This window comes from Sarcophilus harrisii, chromosome 4, assembly GCF_902635505.1.
Source record: "Sarcophilus harrisii chromosome 4, mSarHar1.11, whole genome shotgun sequence".
Classification (NCBI taxonomy): domain Eukaryota; kingdom Metazoa; phylum Chordata; class Mammalia; order Dasyuromorphia; family Dasyuridae; genus Sarcophilus; species Sarcophilus harrisii.
In genome coordinates this window covers 392,472,330-392,493,464 of record NC_045429.1, presented here as the reverse complement: position 1 = coordinate 392,493,464, position 21,135 = coordinate 392,472,330, and the positions used below count along the sequence as shown (strand labels likewise).

The 21,135-nt window shown below is 35.4% G+C and overlaps 1 protein-coding gene across 3 annotated transcripts in view; it reads left to right on the top strand.

Annotated features, from left to right (window-relative positions):
• Nucleotides 1-265: 265 nt before the first annotated feature.
• The window catches only part of LOC116423382 (mitochondrial amidoxime-reducing component 1-like), a 42,366-nt gene continuing 21,496 nt past the window's right edge, over nt 266-21,135 (top strand). For 2 of the 3 annotated variants that reach the window (XM_031967086.1, XM_031967085.1), the window contains exons 1-4: nt 464-792; nt 12,639-12,812; nt 16,806-16,968; nt 18,250-18,390. In XM_031967086.1, the coding sequence (XP_031822946.1) occupies nt 464-792; nt 12,639-12,812; nt 16,806-16,968; nt 18,250-18,390 (807 nt within the window). Of the gene's footprint in view, nt 793-12,638; nt 12,813-16,805; nt 16,969-18,249; nt 18,391-21,135 lie in introns of all 3 variants that reach the window. The other variant, XM_031967084.1, reaches the window with a different exon arrangement.

Genomic DNA, 21,135 nt, shown 5'->3' with positions numbered 1-21,135 from the left:
AAAATTTTTTCTCTAAAATATATATATATATATATATATATACACATACACACATTATCTATCTATCCGTTTTCTTTGATGTTCAGAATGGAATGAAAATCAATTTTTAAAAAGAAACTTAAAGTCAAGATGAGACAGGGATCATTTGTTAGCTAAAGGTGGGGAAAGGAAGGCATTCTAGCTCAGGACCAGTGGGGGCCTTCCTACCCCAGCCTCCTCCTCTCCGGAGAATGCCAGATATTTCTGCCCCGGGAGCAGAGCTCTGCTGTTCGGGGACGGAGTGCAAAGGGTGCAAGGTTCTTCCCTCCCACTCGGGGCGTAAGGCCAGGGCCCGCGCCTCCCACCAAGGCCCAGGCCGGTGGCCGAGCCTAAGGCTCCCGCTGCTGCGTGCTCCGTCAGTGCAGGCCCCGCGAGCGGTCCGCATTTTACTTATCGCGCAGCCTTGGCCTTTCCCTGCGCAGTCATGGGCGCCGCAGCCTCGTCTGCTCTCACTGGGCTCAGCCTCCCCCAGCTCCGCCTCAGCCTTGTGCTCCCGGGCTTGGCGCAGCCCAGGGCTGCGTGGCTCGGGGCGGCCGCGTTGGGACTGGCCGCCGCGGCCGCTCTGGGGGCCGCCGCTTGGAGCAGCAGAGGTCCGCGGTGGCGGCGGCGGCGGCGGCGGCTCCAGAGGCGGCTGCGACAGGTGGGCACCGTGGCGCAGCTCTGGATCTACCCCATCAAATCCTGCAAGGGAGTGCCCGTGAACGAGGCTGAATGCACGGCGATGGGGCTGCGCAGCGGTCACCTGAGGGACAGGTACCATCATGTCCTTAATTGGGGACAGCTCCAGTGCTTGGGATCGAGACTGGGCGGGGGTGGCTAGGCTGCTACATGAATATTCAAAGTGCAAAAATACATTTTGACCTGCTCTTCAGTCGCTGGCTGTTTTCAGTCAGCAATTGTCAGTTGCTGAGAGATTGTGGTTCACAACTGCTGCAAGACCCTACAATACTTCGGATTTCAGAATGATGGAAAAATTAATTTTGTTAAATGCTTAGTGAGCACTTGGAAATTGAAAAATCATCTCAGCCCTCAAAGCACTCTCTGTATGCTGTGGTACACTGGTAGAGGACCAGTCAGCCTTGGAGCTCAGAAAACCTGGCTTCTTAAGTCTTTCACACTCATTAGAGAGAGGGATGATGGTGGGCAAGTCATTTCCCCCTCATTGTCCTAAGCAACTCTCAAAAGGATCTCCTTTCAGTTGCGTATGGGATCTACTTTGGTGGAGGGAGCCGCCTTATGAGATTTTCTTGCAAGGATAAATAAAACTAAATCGAGGCAAAAGTGAGCACTAGGGGACTTTGTGAAAGCAGCCATTGTCCCTACGCCATACCCCCAGCTCAATGAAACCAGTGAATCATTCTGTTGTTCATTTGTGCCTGACTGTGATCCTGTTTGGGGTTTTCTCGGTAAACTGAAATGTTTTGTCATTTCCTTTTGCAGCTCATTTTACAGATGAGGAAACTGAAGCAAAGGGGTTTATGACTTGCCCAGGGTTACATACCTAATGTCTGAGGTCAAATTTGAACTCAGATCCTTCTGACTCCAGAGTCATTGCTCTATCCACTGCACCACCTAGCTGCTGTAATCAAGCAGTCAACAAGCATTTATTTAGTGCCATAGTATACAGAATATTGAAAGGAAGTTAGGAATGCTAACTCAGATACTTAATTTGACTAAGTCATTTACCTTTTTTTGGGCTTCATTTTTCTTCATCTGTAAAATAAAGAAGTTGGATTTGGCTCCCAAGAGCCATCTGCCAGGGATGAAAAGTAACAACAATTTTTAAAAAATAAAAATAATTCCTGCCCTTTAGGAGTTCTCCAGGGGTTCTGTTTTGGATACTGCATTTTAAAATCCAATTATTCTTGAATGGAGATTCTATGGTGGAAGAATGGAAAGAGCCCATTCTGCTTAGTTTAATCCATAATTAACTTCCAGGCTTCTGCATTTCATGAAACTTGGGATAATGACAAGTTTATAGATCCAGCTTCTTTTAACCGTTATTTTCAATCTCCCTCACATCTTTGGAAGAAATAGGAAAATGGAGAAGTTGGGTTCTGCTCTCTTCCCCCTGCCCATTCCTTTGACCAGTGGAGGAGTGAGAGACCTGAAAGGTGAGCAGCAAGGGGAAGAAGAAAGGATAATCTGTTCTGGAAAATGAGATTGTAGAACTTGAATAATGATTGATTCCAAGAGGCTGATATGATGGAATGGAAAAGGTGTTTTGAATTTCAAATCAGAGGACTTGGTTTCCAACCATGATATTATAATTTTACTGCTTGTATGATCTCAGGTAATTTAGTTCATTGGATTTTAGTTTCCTCATCTGTAAAATTAGGAGATTGGTTTAAGTGATATTTAGGGTTTCTTTCATTATATTTGTGTATTTTGGTTATATATAATAATAACCAAAGGGAGTTAGTTATCATCATTAGTAAGAAACATTAGTAAGAAACTGTAAATATTTTGTTGGGAGAAGGAGAGTTAAAATGGAAAGAGTCAGGGACAGGATTATATCCTTTGAACTTTCTGGGAATATAAATGATATCTTTTAGAGTTCTGAAAATATTGGTCATGTTTCTGTCACATGAGCATGGTATAAACAGTAGTGCTGCATCAATAGCACAAAAATGGTTATTTTCATCCAAATTACTTCCTCATATATTTATCAGGAGTGAGTCTGTACAAATTCCAAAAGTGCAATTTATATCTTCGTTGAAAATGCCCTTTCTCACTTTCTGCTTTCTGTTCTCCTTTCTGCAAAGATACGAGTCTTTGGCCTTAAATGCTGATCAAAAATAATTGTTGTAGAGTCATTTCAGTTGTGTATGACTCTTCATGACCCCATTTGGGGTTTTCTTGGCAGAGATATCGGAATGCTGTGCCATTTTCTTCTCTAGTTCATTTTACAGACTGAGGCAAATAGTTACATGACTTGCTCAGAGTCACACAACTAGTAAATGTCTGAGGCCAGATTTGAACCCAGGTTTTCTTGATTTCATGTCTGGTACTTATTTCCTGTGCCACTTAGCTTCCCCCCAAGAATAGCAGTGCCTCTTTATTTAATAATTTCCCTGAGCTTGCAATACAAAATAGGTAAGCGGGATAAGGAATTTGTATTGAATTCTGAACTAAACTCATTAATTTCTCATATCTGTAAATTGAAAAAATTTTTTTACATAGACTAATACGCCTTCTTCTATAGTGTTTAGTTAGAGAAAGTTAGTTAGTTATATAGTTATATAGTTAACTATAGTTAGTTAGAGAAAGGGCTTTGTATATTACTTCCAGGTGGAAATTCTCTTTACTTTTTTTAAAGTAACTTTAAAATTTTTTTCTTCTTAGTATATTTGATTAGAATTTGAGTCTTAGATCATTGTATTGCTGGGAAGAGAAAGTTCTCTTGAAAATGATCATCATAAGACATCATTGTAACTGTGTACAATGTTCTCTTGGTTTTGCTCACTTTATTCAACATCAATTCATGTAAGTGTTTCCAGGTTTTTCTGAAATCTGCCTTCTCATCCTTTCTTATGGAACAGTAGAATTCTATTATATTCACAAACCACCATTTGTTTAACCATTCCCCAATTGATGGGCCCCTTGATTTCCAATTCTTTGCCACCACAAAAAGAACTGCTACACACATTTTTGTACATGTGGGTACATTTCCCTTTTTTATGATCTCTTTCAAATACATCTAGTTGTGGTATTGCTGGATCAAAGGGTATGCACAGTTTGATAACTCTTTGGGCATGGTTCCCAATTGTTCTCCAGAATGATTGGATCAGTTCATAACCACACCAACAATGCCTTAATACTAGTTAAAGTTTTCCCACATTCTCTTCAACATTTATCCTTTTCCTTTTCTGTCATCTTAGCCAATCTGATAGATATGAGGTTGTACCTCAGAGTTGTTTTCATTTGCATTTCTCTAATAATAGTGATTTAGAGCATTTTTTTTCCCAAAAGGCTATAATTTTTTCATCTGTTCATGTCCTTTGATCTTTTATTAATTGGAGAATGACTTGTATTATCATAAACTGACTCAGTTCTCTGTATATTTTAGAAATGAGGCCTTTTATCAGAAACATTGGCTATGAAATTATTGCTCCAGTTTTTCGTTTCTCTTCTAATCGTGGCTGTATTGGTTTCATTTCTGCAACCCCTTTTTAATTTAATGTAATCAAAATTATCCATTTTACATTTCATAATATTCTCTATTTCTTGTTTGATCATAAATTCCTCCCTTTTCCAAAGGTCTGACAGGTAAACTGTCCCTTGCTCTCCTAATTTGCTTATAGAATTACCCTTTATGTCTAAATCAAGAAAACATTTTGACCTTATCTTGGTATAGGATATGAGATATTAATCTATGCCTAATTTGCACCAAACTATTTTTCAATTTTCCCAGGGATTTTTGTCAAATGCTAGATTCTTATCCTAAAAGCTTTAGCCTTCGGATTTATTAAACAATAGTATAATCATTGCCTGTTGGGTCCCTAATCTATCCACTGATCCCACACTCTACTTTTTAGCCAAATGGTTTTGATGATTGCTGCTTTATAAAGTGGTTTTAGGTCTTTTACAGCTAGACCACATTCTTTTGCATTTTTCTCATTAATTCCTTTGATATTCTTGATCTTCTGTTCTTCCAGTTAAGTTTTATTATTATTTTTTATTGTCCCATCAAATAATTTTTTGATAGTTTGATTGGCAAGGCATTGAACAAATAGATTAATTTAGGTGGAATTGTTATTTTTATTATATTAGCTCAGTCTAATTTTTTGTGTTTTTTTTCTAATTGTTTAGATCTTTATTTGTGTCAAAAGTGTTTGCAATTGGGTTTATATAATTCCTAGGTTTGTAATGGCAGATAGATTACCAAACATTTTATATTGTCTTCAGTTATTTTCTTTTATTTTACTTTTTTAAACAATTATTTTTTTAATAGCTTTTTAAAAAAATTTAATAGCCTTTTATTTACAGGATATATGATGGGTAACTTTACTGCATTAACAATTGCCAAACCTCTTGTTCCAATTTTTCACCTCTTACCCTCCACCCCCTCCCCCAGATGGCAGGATGACCAGTAGATGTTAAGTACATTAAAATATAAATTAGATACACAATAAGTATACATGACCAAAGCGTTATTTTGCTGTACAAAAAGAATCAGACTCGAAATATTGTACAATTAGCTTGTAAAGGAAATCAAAAATGCATGTGGGCATAAATATAGGGATTGGGAATTCAATGTATTGGTTTTTAGTCACCTCCCAGAGTTCTTTCTCTGGGCATAGCTGGTTCAGTTCATTATTGCTCCATTGGAAATGATTTGGTTGATCTCGTTGCTGAGGATGGCCAGGTCCATCAGAACTGGTCATCATATAGTATTGTTGTTGAAATATATAACGATCTCCTGGTCCTGCTTATTTCACTCAGCATCAGTTTGTGTAAGTCTCTCCAGGCCTTTCTGAAATCATCCTGTTGGTCATTTCTTACAGAACAGTAATATTCCATAATATTCATATAACACAATTTATTCAGCCATTCTCCAACTGATGGATATCCATTCAGTTTCCAGTTTCTAGCTAAACAATTATTTTTAAATGGAATTTCTTTATCTCTTGCTGCTGGGCCTTTGTTAGTAATATGGAAAAAATGCCGACTTGTGAGGGTTTATTTTATATCCTGCAACTTTGCTAAAATTGTTAATTGTTTCAACTAGGTTTTAGTTGATTCTCTAGGATTCTCTAATTATACCATCATGTGATCAGCATAGTGATTGTTTTATTTCCTCATTGCCTATTCTAATTCCTTCAATTTTTTTCTTTTATTGCTAAAGCTATCTTTAGTCCTATCTTGAATAATAGTGGTAATAATGAACATACTTGCTTCACTTCTGAGCTTATTGGGAAAGCTTCTAGCTTATCTCCATTACATCTATTGCTTGCTCATGATTTTAGATAAGTATTGCTTATTATTTTTAAGAAAAACTCCATTTATTCCTATCTTCTCTAATGTTTTTTAATAAGAATGGGTGCTGTATTATATCAAAAGTATTTTCTGCATCTATTGAGATAATCACATGGTTTATGTTGGTTTTGTTATTGATATAGTCCATTCCGCTGATAATTTTACTGATATTGAACTAGCCCTAAATTCCTGGTATAAATCCCACCTGGTCATAGTATATTTTTTTTGTTCCTGTAATCTCTTTGCCAATATTTTTAGCTAAAATTTTTGCATCAATACTGATTAGAGAAATTAGTCTATAATTTTCTTTCTCCATTTTATTTCTTCTCGGTTTAGATATCAGCACTATATTTATGTCATAAAAATATGCTAGAATTCCTTCACCCATTTTTTAAAATAGTTTATATAATATTGGAACTAATTGTTATTTAAATATTTGGTACAATTCATTTGTAAATCCATTTGACCCTAATCATTTATTTAAGAAATTCATAGATGGTTTGTTCAATTTTTTCCAAAGGGGTTATTTACATATTTTTATTTCCTTTTATGTTAATCTGGAAATTCGTTTTTGTAAATATTAATCCATGTCACTTAGATTGTCAGATGTATTGGCATATGGTTGGTCAAATTAGCTCCTAATTTTGAAAAAAAATTCCTCTTTATTGATGGTGAATTTACCCTTTTTATTTGTGATACTGGTAATTTGGTTTTCTTCTTTCTTTTTAAAAATCAAGTTAATCAAAAATTTATCTATTTTGTTACTTTTTTTTTTTTTTTTTGCTCAGGCAATTGGAGTTAACCAGGGTCACACAGCTAGGAAGTGTTAAGTGTCTGAGATCATATTTGAACTCAGGTCATCCTGACTTCAGGGCTTGTGCTCTATTCACTGCATCACCTAGCTGCCCCTCTTTTATTACTTTTTAAAAAAAATTATTTTATTTATTAGTTCAATTGTTATATTACTTTCAATTTTATTAATATTTCCTTTGATTTTTGGAATTTCTAAGTTAGTGTTTGATTGGGGATTTAAAATTCTTTTTCCTTACCTTTTTTTTAGTTGCATGCCCAACTCATCAATTTCCTCTTTCCTTGTTTCATTTACATAAACATTTAGAGATATAAAATTTTCCTTAAGAACTGCTTTGGCTCTATCCCATCTGTTGTCTCATTTTTGTCATTCTCTTTGATGAAATTATTGATTGTTTCTTTGTTTTGTTATTTGACCCACTCATTCTTCAAGATCAGATTTTAATTTCCAATTAGTTTTTAGTCTATCTTTCCATAGTCCTTTATTACGTGTAACTTTTAGTGCGTCATGATCTGAAAAGGATGTGTTTAATGTTTTTGCCTTTCTTCATTTGACTGTGAGATTTTTATGTCCTATTGTATGATCAGTTTTTGTGTAAGTGCCATGTACTGTTGAGAAAAGGTCCATTTTTCCTATCCCAATTCAATTTTCTCCAGAGGTCTATCATATCTAACTTTTCTACAATTCTAGTCATCTCTTTAACTTTTTTCTTGTTTATTTTGTGGTTAGATCCTCACTAATACCATTTTGCTGTCTATTTCTTCCTATTACTCATTTAACTTCTCTAAGAATTTGGATGCTATGTTACTTGGTGCATATATATATATGCATTAATATTGCTATTATTTCATTGTCTATCATATCTTTTAGTAATTTGTAGTTTCCTTTCTTATTTTTTTAAATTAGGTCTTTTTTTTTTTTTTTTTTTTTTTGCTTTTTCTTAGTCTGAGATCAGGATTGCTAACCCTGCTTTTTTTTTTTTAAACTTCAACTGAAGTATAATATAGTCTGCTCCAGCCTTTTACCTTTACTTTCTTTGCTTCATATGTGTTTCTTGTAAACAATATATCGTAGGATTCTGTTTTTTAGTCCACTCTGTTTTATTATTCATCCCATTCACATTCACAGTTATGATTACCAATTATATATTTCCCTGCACTCTATTTTATCTCCCTTTTACATTTTTTTCTCTTTTCACCTTGTCCCTACTCACCAGGGTTTTGCTTCTGACCATTACCTCTTTCAATCTGTTCTCTCTTCTTGCTTCCTTCCTTTTCTTTGCTCTTTTCCCTACTATTTCTGTCTTCCCTTCTATCTACCCTATCCTTTTTCTTTCCTCTTTCTCCTCCTACTTTCCTTAGGTAAGATAAATTTCTATGCCCAAATGAGTGTGTATGTTATTACCTCTTTGAACCAAATCTAATGAGATTCCCTCTACTATAATAGTTCTTCATATGATGTAATTTATCTCATTTTGCCTCCCCTTTCCTTTTCTCCCATTACAATTCTTTTTCTACTACTTAATTTCTTTTTTATAATGTCACATCAAAGTCAATTTATACTCACACCCTGTGTCACATGCCCTTCTAACTGTCCTAATAAAGATACAATTCTCAGGAATTACAAGTATCATCTTCCTGTATATGAATGGAAACAGTTTAACTTTTGAATAAATATTTTTCTTTTCTGTTTATCTTTCTATGTTCTTCTTGAGTTTGTATTTGAAGATTGAATTTTCTGTTTAGTTCTGATCTTTTCATCAGAAATAATTGGAAATTCCCTTTTTCATTGAATGTCCATCTTTCCCCCTGAAAGAGTATGCTCAATTTTTCTGGGTAGTTAATTCTTGGTTGTAGTTTGAGCTCCTGTGCCTTTTGTAATATATTCTAAGCTCTCTGATTCTTTAATGTAGAAACTTCTAAGCCTAGGTAATCTTGACAATGGCTACTTGATATTCGAATTATTTTTTTTTCTGGATGTTGGCAGTATTTTCTCTTTGACTTGATATTTTTTGAATTTTGCTACAATATTCCTTGGAGTTTTCATTTTGGGATCCCTTTCAGGTAGGGATTGGTAGATTCTTTCAATGACTATTTTACTTTTTTGTTCTAGGATATCAGAGAAGTTTTCCTTGATAATTTCTTGAAAGATGCTGTCCAGGCTTTCTCTCTTTTTTTGATCATGACTTTCAGGTAGTCCAAAATAAATTACCTTTCCTGGTTCTATTTTTCAAGTTGGTTGTTTCCCCAATGAAGTATTTTACATTTTCTTCTTTTTTAAAATCATTCTTTTGACTTTATTTAAGTGATTCTTGATGTCTCATAGAGTTATTAGTTTCCATTTGCCCAATTCTAATTTTTAAGGAAGGTTTTCTTCAGTTAGCTTTTGTACCTCCTTTTCCATTTGGCTAATTCTACTTTTAAATGAATTGTTTTCTTCAGCAGAAGAATTGTTTCTTCAGTCATTTGTTGCTTTTCCTTTTTCAAGCTGTTGATTAGTCTCTTGAATAGCTCTCATTTCTTTCTCTAATTTTTCTTCTACATCTTTTAAAATCCTTCTTCAATTTTTCCAACAAGGCTTTTTGGGCTTGAGGCCACTTGCCTGTAGACATTTTGTCCTCTTTTGAATTGGTGTTTTGCTCTTTCCTGTCACCATGGTAGCTTTTTAAAATTTGTTTTTTTCCCAGTTTTTTTAATTGTATGCTTAATTCATCTATTTCCTCTTTGCCTAATCTATTTAGACATTTAAAAATACAAAATTTTCCTTAAGAACTGCTTTGGCTGTATCCCTATGTTGTCTCATTATTCTCATTCTCTGATGAAATTATTGATTGTTTCTTTGATTTGTTGTTTGACCCACTCATTCTTCAAGCTCAGATTTTAATTTCCAATTAGTTTTTTGTATATCTTTCTATGGTCCTTTATTACATGTAATTTTGTTCTTTTTATTTCTTGCTCACTTTTTGGTATATTTCATGGCTTTTAAAGTTGAACTCTGCTCCTGGGGCACATAGGACATGGAGCCAAACTTCTTGTTCTGAGCGCCAAGAGTGATGTCACTGGCTTTGAGTGCTGGGGCCTCACATGCTTGGTGACTTGCTTATTGCACTGGGATAGTCCCACTCCATCATGTCTGTTGCTGCCTGGTTTCTGGGACTGGCAGTTTGTCTTCTGTGCTGGGGCTAGAATTCTACTACTGGCATGCTGTGCCATCATTCTATTGAGTTAAGACAATCTGTGCTGTGGCTGAGGGTTTCTCCCTGGTTTCCTGGATACCTGCTGTGCTGGGCTTCATTCCCCCTTCACTCAAGTAAGACCAGTCTTTCCTGAAGTTCTTTCAATCTATCTTAAGCTGGAAAACTGTTTTACTCCATCTCTTTATAAATTCTATCAGTTCAGAATCTGTTCAGAGGTTTGAGTTAACATTGTTTCAAAGGGCAACTGGGAAGACTTCAGTTTGTTTCCACTATCTTGGCTAGAAACTATTTATGTAGTAAATAAATCATAAACAATTGCTTATGCTCCAAGATATCAAATAAATGGACCCATAGTCAAATGACTAGAGATCCTCTGAGAAAGGATCTTAACTACGTTCTTTTAGACTCCATAGTCCTTTTTCTGGTTGTGGATGTCACTTTCCAACACAAGTCTATTGGAATTGTCTTGGATCACCTCATTGTTGAAAAGAGCCAAGTCTGTCACAGTTGATCATCACATAATTTTGTTGTTGCTGTGTACAATGTTCTCTTGGTTCTGCTTACTTCACTTAGCATCAGTTCATTTAAGTGTTTTCAGGCTTTTCTGAAGTCAGCCTGTTCATCATTTCTTATAGAATAATAACATTGCATTACATTCATTTAATATTCCATTATATCCATTACATTCATAACTTATTTAGCCATGCTTCAATTGATGGACAGCCACTCAAATTCCAGTTCCTTGCTACTATGAAAAAGGGCTTCTATGAACATTTTTGCACATGTGAATCCTTTTCCTTCTTTTATGATCTCTTTGGGTTACAGATCCATTAGAAACACCGCTGGATCAAAGGGTATACCTTTGGACATAGTTCCAAATTTCTCTACAGAATGGTTGGATCATTTCACAACTCCATCAACAATGCATTAATGTCCCAGTTTTCCTTTCCCACATTTAATAATTATCTTCAAATATTGATTTTTGCTTCTATTTTGTTAAGACTTAATCAAACAAGCTTTAATATTTCCCTTTATAATTTTTTACATCTATAACTTCACCTGCGACCTATATTCTAGACCAACTTGATAAACCTAATATTTAATTTAAACAATTTAGCAAATTCTACTATCTGCAGACTAAGCCCACTGCATGAGAACTATTCCCATCACCCGAGTATCGATCTCTGCTACCAATGATATACTGAGAAGGAGCTGAAATGGCACTTATTCCATTTCCTCATTGAAATGTTTTCCAACTGAGATTATGTTGCCTTTGTCTTGTGATTTGAATGATAGATGTTGTTTGTAATTAAGAAAGGATTTCAAATGGAGAGGCCCAAACAATTGTAATGTCAAGCTCATATCAGAGGGTCTTTATTTTTTTGGCCAATCAGAAGAAAACACACCTATGTTCTCAGATTTTGCTCTGTCATCCTATTTATCTCCATAAAATACCCTATTCTCCCTCACTTGAGGTCTGTGATTATTCCACATATTTAATTTATTGGTTATTGCTAACAAAGTTAATGCAGATAGCCTGGGGGATAGAGTGCTGTATGTGGAGTCAGGAAGACCTGAGTTTAAATAGTGCTTCAAACACCTACTAGCTACGCCCCCCTAAACAAGTCACTTAAATTCTGTTTACCTTAATCTTAAGGAAATGGAAAAACACTCCAATATTTTTGTCAGAAAATCCCAATGAACATTGTTGATGTGCTATGGTCCATGGGGTCAGGAAGAATCAGAAATGACTGAACAACAGCCTACTTAATAAATTGATCCATGCTTGAAATTTTGTCTCAACATTTCTATCATACCATTGTTGGGTGACTGAGATCCAGAGCTAATCCCAGCACTAGAAGGAACTTCCAGTGTGAAATCTCCTTCTACCAATACAGATCACATTGTTATTCAATGATTTTAGTTGTTTCAACTCTTTGTGACCCCCATTTGAGGTTTTCTTGGCAAAGCCACTGGAGTGATTTGCCATTTCTTTCTCCAGTTCATTTTATAGATGAAGAACTGAGGCAAACTGTGTTAAGTGACTTGCCCAGGGTAAAACAACTAGTACATGTCTGAGACTGATTTGAATTTAGGAAGATGAGTCTTCTGGTCTTCAGGAAGGTTACACACAGATCACTTGTAATTTTAGAAATCACTCTAGTGGAAACTGAGGGCTTAAGTCCTTTCCCTATGGTTGTACATCTAGTATATGCCCCAAACAGGACATGAACACAAGTCTTTATTTTTAATTTTTTTTAGTGAAGCAATTGGGGTTAAGTAACTTGTCCACATTACATAGCTAGTAAGTCTTTCTAACTTCCAAAGAGTGGCACTCTCCCCTACTATTAATATGCTATCTCTCAATACTATTTTTGAATTTCCATAACCTTAGGGCTTTATAGCTATATATCCATTTATTAAGTAGTCATTGGACCTTGAAACCTAAGGGATAAATTCAGCATTGCTTGTATGGCACTATATTCTCTTTTCCTCCCCCTTGTTTTTCCCTTTCTCCTCTTCCTCTCTGATGAAATATAGTCCTAGCACTCTGCGCTGTTGTGCTCTGATTGTAACACTGTTCTTTCTCTTGCTGTGCTCTGATAATGGTAGGTTTTGGCTCATCATCAATGAAGAAGGAAACATGGTCACCGCTCGACAGGAACCCCGCCTGGTATTAATTTCTCTAACCTGTGAAAATGACTCCCTGATTCTCAGTGCAGCCTACACCCAGGACTTGATTCTGCCCATCAAAGCACCCACTGCAAATGTAGTAAGGAAGTGCAGGTGAGGTGGGAGATAATTTTAATATTCTTTCTTTGGGGAATTTATTTTGTGTGTGTTTAATAAATTAGAAACTTTAGGAAAGAAACCTCACTGAAGTTGGAACATCTACTGTATGGAGAAGAAACACAAAATGATTGCCAGATAAAAAATATATAAATACCACATGCCATAAAACAATTTCTATAGTCTAAAGATTTGGAAAGCAAAGGTTACTAGCTTGTTGAAACACTTACTCCCCTTCTCCCTCTATTCCCGCCCCCCCCCCCCAAAAAAAAAATCTTAATTTAGTCACAGAAGTTTCTTTGGAGTTGTTTTAATGAAATTAAACCTCCAATAATCCCTTTGTACAGGAAATTTTCCTGGTTCTACATGGTCTCATGTAAATGTTTTGGCCTGAAAAGGTTAAACATTTGTAAACAGGCAAATGTTAAGACTAAGAATCTCTGTCAGCACACAACTGCTTTGGACAAAGGTTGAGTTTGCTTTCAATGGGTAAAACCATTCTCTTGTAAACGATTTGTAACTAGAGCCTAAAGATATTTCCTAAAGATTTCTAGTTAATTCATAAAGCTTCTGGGTATTCTCATGAGATCAGAGTCACTTCTGGCTTTGCTGCATTGTTCTTTGTATCCCTCCTTAAGAATTCCAAAGGAATTATTGCTTTCTAGTTATTTTTGCCCCGCAATCATGTTTTTACTATCAAAAAGAAGTAGAGGCCTCAGTCCCATATTACAATTTGATTTTTTCAGTCATAATGTTTTCTTTCTTTTGGTGGTGGTGGTGGAAGAAACTATGCTGGGTTTAGGATCTTGGGCACAACTGATTGAATTCTTAGCTTGCAGGCAGGAAAACTTGGTTTTTCATTCTGCTTCAGATATGTATTAACATTGTGAACCTAAGTTATTTAATCTTTCTCAGCTTCAGTTCCTTCATTTGTAAAATAGTATAAACCTCATAAGTTTATTGTGAGGATCATAAAATCACTGAATTTGAATGTTGGAAATGACTTTAGTGGCCATCTGTTCCAAATAATACCCCAAAGGGAATCCCTATTATAAAATTCCTGACAAATGATCAGCCAGCCTTTCCTTGAAGATCTCTAGTGAAGAGGGGTCCACCACCTCTCAATTTCATTTATTGTATTATGTTGTTGTTTAATTATGTCCAACTCTTCATGACTCCATTTTGGGGTTTCCTTGGCAAAGGTACTGGAATGTTCTGCCATTTCCTTATTCTATTATGGAGCAACCCTAATTGATTTAGAATTTTTTCCCTATGTTTCTTCTTTGCAACTTTTACCCATGGGTCTGTATATTGTCTTCTAGTCTCAAACAAAACAAGTGTAACCCCTCTTCTACATGACAGTCCTCCACATACATGAACACATTGGTTATATTTCCTGTGAGTATCTCTTCTCTAGCCTACATATACCTAGTTCCCCAAATTCATGTTCCTCAGAGGACACAAATTCAGATTCTTTGCCATCCTGGTTTACTCTATTCCAGTTTATGTAGTCTATCTAGAGCTAAGTACAGAGATAATATAGCCTCTTTATTCTTGACACTATGCCTTTCTTAACACACCCCAAGATTGCATTAGCTTTATTGGGTGGCTGCCACATAACATTGCTGACTCATATTGAGTTTGCAGTCCATAAACCTTTCAAATTTTTAAAAAACAAACTTCTTTCTAACCATGGCTTCCCCTGATGATCAAATAGTAAAAACATTATATAAAGATTAGCTGCTATTATTATTATGATTATCATCACTATCGTTAATTATTTTTGTTATATTTTACATATATCATGTTGTTGATATTTTTTTTGTCAGTAATGTATTGATCTTCAACAACTCACCAGGCTAGGGCAGAAGACAGTAGAGATAATGGTCATAATTGAGGTGATAGAATCTGTGTCCATTATCTGTGTTACAGTTGAAATAGGCCCAATATTTTTTGTGCTCTTTGCCATATTTGCAAACTTAGTGGCATATGTTCCTTATGTTTGGGGAAGTTCGATTTGTTGAAAAGCTTCCTAATGATCAGAGGTAGTGATTTCCCCCAAATGATGAATATTCAAGAAAAAAATGAGCTGACCATTTATCAGGGATGTTTGTAGTCCTGTTCTGGAATGGATTCTACTAGATGGTCTCTGAAGTTTCCTTTTTAATTCTGAGATTCTATGATTCCCTGATTGAATCTACTTTTGATTCATTCTATTTTTGGGGTGGGGTAAGAAGAACCATTTTTGTATATCAAACTTTGCTCAGTATGAGGGTAAAAAATAGCAAGTGCCTATAGAGTGGTTTCTGTGGAAACTGTTGGCAAGTGGAAAGACTAGAAACTCTTATCTTTCCTTTCCCCCATTTACTTAAGATAAGTGTAAATCCAGCTAAGGCAATTATCAACTATCATTTCTACATGGCTTAATCACCCCTTTACTCAAACTATTTTGATTTCTTCCCCATTCTCTCAAATCTTCTTTCTCTTGAAAATGAAACTGTCCTTTAACACTCATTAATAAGTTGGTATTTCATTGCATAAGATAGTAATAGCTAGTTTTTAAAGATTGCCATGGTAGAATCCAGGGGAAAGGAATGGGGTGAATTGTAGAAAGCATGACCATACGGTAATTGGATATTAGATTGAACCCACTGGATCTTGTACCTTCAGATGAGTATCTTTTAAATTAGTTCCCTTAGGAGACATGAAATGATTCCAGTGACACTGTGATTATCACAGACACTCTGGGAACTTTTCCTTTAGGAATGGCTTATAGTTCATTCTTTGGAATATTTACAGTATTGATGATTGTTTATTTTGTGATACCATTGTTGGGCCATTTTTTAATTGTATCTGAATTTTTATGACCCCCCCCCCCAATTTGGGTTTTCTTGACAGGGATCCTGGTTTGTCATTCCCTTTTCTAGCTCATTTTACGGATGAGAAAACTGAGGCAAACAAAGTTAAATGACTTACCCAGAGTCATACAACTAGTAAGCGGTATACGATGATGCAATGTAGAGTGTGATGGGGAAAGGAAAGAAGACTGATCTAGATAAAGGGCCCTAGGGAAAATTGAGGGGAGAGAGAATATTTTTAATTGGGTGGATTCGGGAAGGCTATAGGGTAGCTAGGTGACACAGCAAATACAGCTGCAAACCTGGAGTCATTTAACCACTTTTGCCTCAGTTTCCTCATCTGTAAAATGAGCTACAGAAGGAAATGGAAACTATTCCAGGATCTCTGTCAAGAAAACCCCAAAAGAAACCAGACATGACTGAAAACAACTTAATAGGAATAATCAGAGAGGGCTATTCACAAACAGAGAGTTGAGTCCTGAGAAAAGAGGATAACAAAATCCTGTATTTAGACATTTCACATCCCTCTCTCCCTATGCAGAGGCTAGCTCCTTGAGGGTGTATATTATTCATTTTTAAAAATTTTTGTACCTCAAATGTCTTGAGTGACATTTTTATTTTGATCTGAATTTGCAATTTTATACACGTGATGTCAAATTCAAATAGAAAGGGGCATATGTATGTGTCAATAAACCACACATAAGGAATCCTTTGAATCATATATTGATTTAGAGAACCACAGATTAACATTATCTGGTTTTATTGTATGTTTGTTTATTTTGTTATTTTTTTCCAATTATATTCTAATCTGGTTCAGGCTGTGGGCTTCATGTAGCCATATGCCTGCATGTTTGGTGTAGCTAATTCCCAGGAGGGAATCTCCCTATCTCTTTAATGTAATTCAACTTAATTCAACAATTAAATCTCTAACTTCTAGCAGACAAAACTTCTCAGACACTGAATCTCCACTTGACCTTGCTTTGGATTACAAAGTTACTATTTTGGAGGCAGAGAAAGTAAATGATAGTCGAAATAAAGAATACATTTTTGTTCAATATGTCACATTTACATTTTTAAAAGTATGTGTTCTGAGTTCTAAATTCTAACTCTTCCCTTCTATTGCCTCCTGCAGAGTTCATGGCCTTGGGATTGAGGGAAGAGATTGTGGTGATGAGGCAGCCCAATGGATTACCAATTTTCTGAAGACTCAGTCCTATCGGCTGGTATACTTTGAGCCTCATATGCGGCCAAGAAATTCCAAACAAATACAGGATGCTTTCAGGATTACAGATAAGGTTAGATGAGAATGATTTTCCTTTGATATATAAATTTGTAAATTATTTTCTTCTAAGTTACTGAGATGAATGATGGATAATTTCCATTGGTCATTAAACCAGTAATATATCCATGACAAAATTTTGCCAGAGTAGTCAAATTGCCTCTACTAGCACAGGAAATAAGTTAAAAAATGTTTTTTAGGTCATATTAGCACTGATTGCTCTTTTGTATTTTGAATGCCTGAAATTTTATCTTCCTTAAGCTTCTGTCTTCTTATTACTGTTAGGATTGTGGTAATGATATGATCTGAAGACAAAGAAACTGGTAATATTTGATCTGTGAATACTTCTGTTCTTTAGCTATTAGTGGTTTCATCCAAGGGTGAAAGGTTGGAGGAAAAGAAGATGGGAAAAGAAGGAAGCAATTATATGGCATTTACTGTTTACCAGATATTGTTCTAAAAGCTCTACAAATATTATCTTATTTGTTCTTCAGCTGTCTTCCTTTCACCTCATACTACAATATCACTTTGATTACAAAATCCTAATCATTGCAGTTGTGTTGAATTACAACATGTGTTTTAAATAGTTGTTGACTCAGAAGCTGAAAAAAATCAGATTGACCTTCAAAGAAATTAGACTGATGACAAATAAGAATTGTAATACATAAAACTGAACTGGGGAAATAGCATGTTCTTATTAATGACCAATGAATCATCTGAGTAATGTTTTGATTGGTGGAAAGGATGCCAGACAATTTGAAAGTTATTGATATTCTTCTCTGATAAATCTTGAGAATAATGAAGCTGGAGGGGACCTTAAACATATCTTAATCTAAAAGATTTGGTACCTGTGCACAGATTTTAGGGGTTTTATGAACATGGGTGAAAAAATAAGTATGTTTTTATTTTCACTAATCTCTAACTGAAAGTGAGCATTTCCTTAAATTATTTAGAAAACATTATTCTGATCAGTCTGTAAGATTCATCAGACTGCTGTAGGAGTCCATGAAACAAAAATAGGTTAAGAATTGCCAATTAATACAACTCTTAATTTAAAGATGAAGAAATGGCAGCTCAGAGAGGTTAGCTAACTTACCTATAGTCACATAACTTGTTAGTGACAGATTGGCTTCTAGCTGACTATTCTCATTCTCTTATAGGAACTATAGGAATGAAATAAATAAATATGCATCTTTACAAAAACACAAGAGGACTTTTGGAATAATTGTAATCAAATTTGGGGCAGCGCTTGTTTATGCACTTCCAACTAATCTTTTTTATCCTCCTCCTTGTGCAGGTTGCTTACCCTGATGCTAGTCCTTTCTTGATTCTCTCTGAGGCTTCACTGGCAGATCTCAATTCCCGACTTGAGAAGAAGGTTAAAGCAAATAACTTCCGGCCCAATATAGTGATTTCTGGATGCGGGATTCATGAGGAGGTAAAGAATAACTTATCTCTTATTTACTCTTTTGCTTGTATCTTCTAGTTTTTGTTTCACATTTTCCAAGTGTTTGACTATATCATTCTGAATGATATATCTTAAATAGTGGTTTTAAATTTTTTTGGGGGTATATTAAATAATTTGAGCCAAACAAAAACCTGGTGAAATAGGTATGGCAGGAGGAGCAAGTACTGTGTTAAGTGCTTTTTATAAATATTATCTCATACAGTTCTCACAAATCTCCTGGGAGGTGAATGCTATGATTCTCATTTTTACTGCTGAGGAAACCAAGGCAGACAGGAGTCAAGTGGTTTGCCCAGGGTAATATAGCCAATAAGTGTTTGCAGTCAAATGGGAATTCAGTTCTTGCTGATTCCAGGCCCAATGACTCCATTGTGACACCTCCCTAATAATATTACAAGTATTACTCATTTTATGGGTGAAGAATCAAAAACTGAGTGATTTTCGGACTTCCTTTTGGTTTCACAATCAGTAAATCTCAGAGGCAGTATTTAAAATAAAATTCATCTGACTCCAAGTCCAGTCTACTCATGCCTAGCTGTATCATATATGGTTCTACACTATAAGTCTGAACATTTTCCAATTTGTTTAGTTTCTCTGTCTTCTGTGTTTTTGGACGTTGTAATTTGTAACAGTAACAGAATTAGTAGTTCAAGAGAAAATAACCTGAAAGTAGCCTCTAGGAAAGCCAGGACAAAGGTGGTGTCTTGTTGGGAAAATGCTTTTCTGCCATACTATGATGTTTTGCCTTGTTAAGTCTCCTAACTTTGTAAGATCATGTGGAAGAGATCTCAGAAGTCATGTAATTCAACCTCTCATTTTTACAGAAAGTCAGTATTGTATAGAAAGAATACATATTGTAGTGAGAGTGTATGGTCTGAAGTATTGCTTTCTCCACTTAGTATCTATGTGGCCATGGGCAAGATAAGAGTCATTGTGTCATATTAGAAAGTATGGTATCTAAAGTTAGAAACACCTGGGGTCTAATCTTGCCTCTGACACTTACTAGTTGATTAACAATATCCAAGACACTTTTTTTTTGGAGCCTTAGTTTCTTCATCTGTACAATAAGGCAATTGGAAATAGCTTGAAGTACCTTTAAGCTCTATTAGGCTCTTAAACCTCTCTGAGCCCAAATTTCTTTCTTTTTAAAATGAGGATATTTAAAATTGCGCTGCCTCTGTGGAAGAACTTCTTGTAATATCTTTGCATATTTTATATATCAATATATGTAGCTATATGTAGAATGCACACATATATTTATATAGCTATATAACATATAGCTAAACATAGAATGCATACATTTTTATATAGCTATATAAATTATACATAGAATGTACATATATATTTATATAACTATTTAACATATAGCTATATATAGAATGCATATATGTATAGCTATATAACATAGCTGTGTATATAGAATGCATATATTTGTATAACTATATAACATATATGTTACATATATATAACATGTATTATAGAATATAGAACATATACATAGAATGAACATATATATATATATATATATATATATATATATATATATATATATGTAGCTATGTAACAATGTGAGCTGTTGTTAATAGGAACTCTTATTCTGAGCTAGCTGTCAAAGAAAGCAGTGTCTTCCAAAAGTAGCTTGATAGCTTAATGTGTGGTGGGCCAGGTATGTACATTTCAGTGTTTTTCCAACTATGATAAGCTCTTTTTTCAGCCCCTTTACTGCATTACACTATAAATACCCTGAGCTGGGATGACTCAGGATTTTTCATCCTGGTGATGATGTATCTTTAACTCTGCCTGGTACCATGGTGGATTCTGATCTCTTCTTCCGTGGCATGTCACACCATAGGTACCCCAAGATAAATGGATGAGAGGGAAGAGTATTTGATGATTTTGGCTGTCAGATACTGCCTGGGAATTCAATCAGTACCACATCCATTTTCCAATTTGTTTAGTTTCTCTGTCTTCTGTGTTTTTGGACGTTGTAATTTGTAAGCAGATTAAGTAGACATTGTGGGTATATAGGGGGGAGTAGAAAAAGGAATGGATTTGGGGGAAGAATTAGATTTGAATCCTGGTTTTGCCACTTATTGCCCCTGTGATTTTAATTACCTACCTGGGTCTCAATTTCCTCATCAGTAAAATGAGAACGTTGAACTAGATGACTTCTAAAGTCTCTTCCAGTATGAAATCTGATGCTATGATCCTATCTTAAACTCAACCTTTTATAAGCTTTTGCTGGTAATATAGCCTCTTGCTTCTTCCCTGGAGAGCTCTTATGAGTAGAAAGTGAGACTGAAATTTTAGTATCAAGTTTCTCAAATCCCAGTTCCCTCATTTGTAAAATTGGTATAACAGAATATCTTTTGTCTATTCCCAGGAGAATGTTTTGCTAAGTGTTAGTAGATTATGAAAATAAAGTTCTCACTAACAGTGCCCACTTCTCTAGTCTTTGTTCATTCCCACTTGGCCACCCCCACTTTCTGGATTAGTGTCTCAGGAAACAATTGGTTTGTGTCTGTTTTTTGTATTTCCTCTATCTTTATTCAAGAGTAATAATAACACTGACTAACCTTTATACAGTGATTTAACATTTATGCAACACTTTGTATATATTACCTCCTTTGATTTTCACAACTACAATTTGAAGTAGGGCATAAAAGTATTATAGAAAAAGAAAATGAGGTTGGGGGGGGTGACCTCTCTATGGCCACA